Source organism: Lottia gigantea (genome assembly GCF_000327385.1).
Source record: "Lottia gigantea unplaced genomic scaffold LOTGIsca_300, whole genome shotgun sequence".
Taxonomy (NCBI): Eukaryota; Metazoa; Mollusca; class Gastropoda; family Lottiidae; genus Lottia; species Lottia gigantea.
Genome location: NW_008708988.1, coordinates 48,870 through 52,844, shown reverse-complemented (window position 1 = coordinate 52,844; position 3,975 = coordinate 48,870). Strand labels below are relative to the sequence as shown.

General features: G+C 30.6%; 1 protein-coding gene across 1 annotated transcript; it reads left to right on the top strand.

Annotated features, from left to right (window-relative positions):
* Positions 1 to 2,693: 2,693 nt before the first annotated feature.
* Positions 2,694 to 3,026, top strand: LOTGIDRAFT_145260 (hypothetical protein; the record flags this gene model as incomplete). The annotated part of the gene is made up of 1 exon (XM_009057587.1): positions 2,694 to 3,026. A coding segment is annotated over one exon (333 nt), but the record flags the coding sequence as incomplete, so codon positions are not given.
* Between the last annotated feature and the right edge of the window lie 949 nt (positions 3,027 to 3,975).

Below are 3,975 nucleotides of genomic sequence, written 5' to 3'. Positions count from 1 at the left end.
TTACCAATCAGACGTCTATGGTTTCTGCAATTCCAATAAAACTAAGTGTTTCATGACGTCACCCCACAGGATTAGCTTGTATCGAGACCTTTGCGTGGGTACGCCATAAAACATTTAGTTTTATTGAAATTGCTACGGACGTCTGATTTGAAATTGGAATGGTGTAATGGTGAATGCTATCAGTGTCCCTTATACACATACAAAATTTCGAAGACCTCTTTACAACCCCTTTAATAGTTTTTATCAAAGGCAATTGTTTTTTACTTACAGATGTCTCACACAGTAAAGAGTCCAAATACTCACCCGATAATTTCTTATCTAATTGATCAATATCAATAGGCTGATTTATCTTCTTTAATTTCTTAAACTCGGTGTTGAAGGTAGAAGATACCGCATTGAGAGCCATACATTGAGACCAACCCTTATATTGGATATCTCTGGCAAATGAGTTGATTATTGCTGCAAAAGTCAAGAGTAATATCTACTATCTATATCAAGTTATAGTAAAACAAAATGGCAGTTGCTATCAATTGAGGAGGACATCATAAAATTTATATTTACAAGACCAATACTATCCACAAGTAAGTCAATATTTGCAGAATTGCATTCCTGAAAAAATTGATATCATACCTTTTAGAATGTGTTCCAGCCAAAGTATGCGGTTTAATTTGCTTCCAAAACTGAAGCATGTCAATCTTTGATTGTACTACCTAAAATACATTTGTATCATTACAACTGTTGTTTAGTTTAAAAAGATTAAGTATTAGTCAACCAAATGCTAAATTCCAACAATGAGATTTAATAGACCTTTTTCAGCTTGGCAATGACCACACAGTTTATTTGAATAAATGAAAAGCAACAAGGACATTGAACCACTGCCACATCCTCTAATTGTTTTTAAAAATTAAACCTTTTAACTCAAAGCAAGTTTTTCTGTTGGCGTCCATAATAATGATGGTTGGGTAACTTCCACATTCAACACATGTATACTAGTAACCATCATCTGTTTGTGCTTCAAAATGGAGATAGGCTTGAAAGATGTTTGCTGTGTATTTAGTTGGAAAAGTATCTTCTAATATTAGACATTCTCTTCCTACAGCTTTATGATGCTGAAAGATAATGGATATGTTAGGATTATCTACATGCCTGTCAAGTTTTATGAAGGACATGATGCATCGTTTTAATTTCAGAAATTCCACATTATGGAACATTTGCATTCATTTTTTGTCTGAATATTTAGGAATTTCATCAATCTAGACAATTACAATCTACATTTTCAAATCTACTTGATGGGGATGATGTCCTTTTGTATAAGCTACAGAACTCATGCGTAACATTTCACTTCTTTGTACTGGGATAAAGACCTATATCATTATAGCTAAAAAAAATAACTTACTTTGACACTAGATCGGAGTGGAAGGCATAGTTGGAATGTTAAAATTTTCGTATCGTCAGCCATATGTTGAGTCAGGGACACAGGATGGTTTGGGGCAATCTTTGGCCAGATGATTTTCTCAGCCACACAAGAAGCATTTTTGAACCGTCTTGGGCTGGTTCTCGTAGTTAATTTCCAGTTTATGGTTGTCTATCGTAATACTGAAAGGGATCGGTTTGTTGATTTCCTTGCTGAAAATAAACCTCACTCCAGTATCAATATTATGATGGCGGGAGAAGGTATTCCTTTTGATGTAGAGAGAGGAACAGAATGATTGTAATTTAGCTAGAATCACATCATTCTGCATCTCATACGGGGCACGAATATCTGGTTTACGGATTAGGGCCAGGATATTCTTGACATGTTCAATTTCGAATTTAATGCTGTTATATATTATTTTTATTTATAGAAATGTAATTCCCCGTCATTATTAATCAATGTAAACAAGTTTATTTATAGAATTGTAATTCCCTGTCATTATTAATCAATGTAAACAAGTTTATTTATAGAAATGTAATTCCCTGTCATTATTAATCAATGTAAACGAGTTTATTTATAGAATTGTAATTCCCTGTCATTATTAATCAATGTAAACGAGTTTATTTATAGAAATGTAATTCCCCGTCATTATTAATCAATGTAAACAAGTTTATTTATAGAAATGTAATTCCCTGTCATTATTAATCAATGTAAACAAGTTTATTTATAGAAATGTAATTCCCTGTCATTATTAATCAATGTAAACAAGTTTATTTATAGAAATGTAATTCCTCGTCATTATTAATCAATGTAAACAAGTTTATTTATAGAAATGTAATTCCCTGTCATTATTAATCAATGTAAACGAGTTTATTTATAGCATTCAGACTGGAAACTATCACTAGAAATGGTATTTCACTCTAAACCTCAACAATCACTAGAATTAGTACTATTCTCTAAATCACAACAAACACTAGAATTAGTACTTCACTCTAAATAACAACAAACACTAAAATTAATACTTCACTCTAAACCTCAACAAACACTAGAATTAGTACTATACTCTAAATCACAACAATCACTAGAATTAGTACTTCACTCTAAATAACAACAATCACTAGAATTAGTATTTCACTCTAAATCACAACAATCACTAGAATTAGTACTATACTCTAAATCACAACAATCACTAGAATTAGTACTTCACTCTAAATAACAACAATCACTAAAATTAGTATTTCACTCTAAATCACAACAATCACTAGAATTAGTACTATACTCTAAATCACAACAATCACTAGAATTAGTACTATACTCTAAATCACAACAATCACTAGAATTAGTACTATACTCTAAATCTCAACAATCACTAGAATTAGTACTATACTCTAAATCACAACAATCACTAGAATTAGTACTATACTCTAAATCACAACAATCACTAGAATTAGTATTTCACTCTAAATCTCAACAATCACTAGAATTAGTACTATACTCTAAATCACAACAATCACTAGAATTAGTACTATACTCTAAATCACAACAATCACTAGAATTAGTACTATACTCTAAATCACAACAATCACTAAAATTAGTACTATACTCTAAATAACAACAATCACTAAAATTAGTATTTCACTCTAAATCACAACAATCACTAGAATTAGTATTATACTCTAAATCTCAACAATCACTAAAATTAGTACTATACTCTAAACCTCAACAAACACTAGAATTAGTACTATACTCTAAATCACAACAATCACTAAAATTAGTATTTCACTCTAAATCACAACAATCACTAGAATTAGTACTATACTCTAAATCACAACAATCACTAGAATTAGTACTATACTCTAAACCACAACAAGCACTAGAATTAGTACTATACTCTAAATCTCAACAATCACTAAAATTAGTATTTCACTCTAAATCACAACAATCACTAGAATTAGTACTATACTCTAAATCACAACAATCACTAGAATTAGTACTATACTCTAAATCACAACAATCACTAGAATTAGTACTTCACTCTAAATAACAACAATCACTAGAATTAGTACTATATTCTAAACCTCAACAATCACTAGAATTAGTACTATACTCTAAATAACAACAAACACTAAAATTAGTATTTCACTCTAAATCACAACAATCACTAGAATTAGTACTTTATTCTAAATTACAACAATCACTAGAATTAGTACTTTATTCTAAATCACAACAATCACTAGAATTAGTATTTCACTCTAAATCACAACAAACACTAGAATTAGTATTATACTCTAAACCTCAACAAACACTAGAATTAGTACTTCACTCTAAATAACAACAATCACTAGAATTGGTATTTCACTCTAAATAACAACAATCACTAGAATAAGTACCAACCACTAGAAGTAGTACTTTATTCTAAACCTATTTTTATTTTGCTACCTACTTTCAACTTGATTGCTGTTGACACACAGACAGACACTCACACAAACATTTCACCACTTGACACACAGACACTCACACAAACATTTCACCACTTGACACACAAACAGACACTCACACTA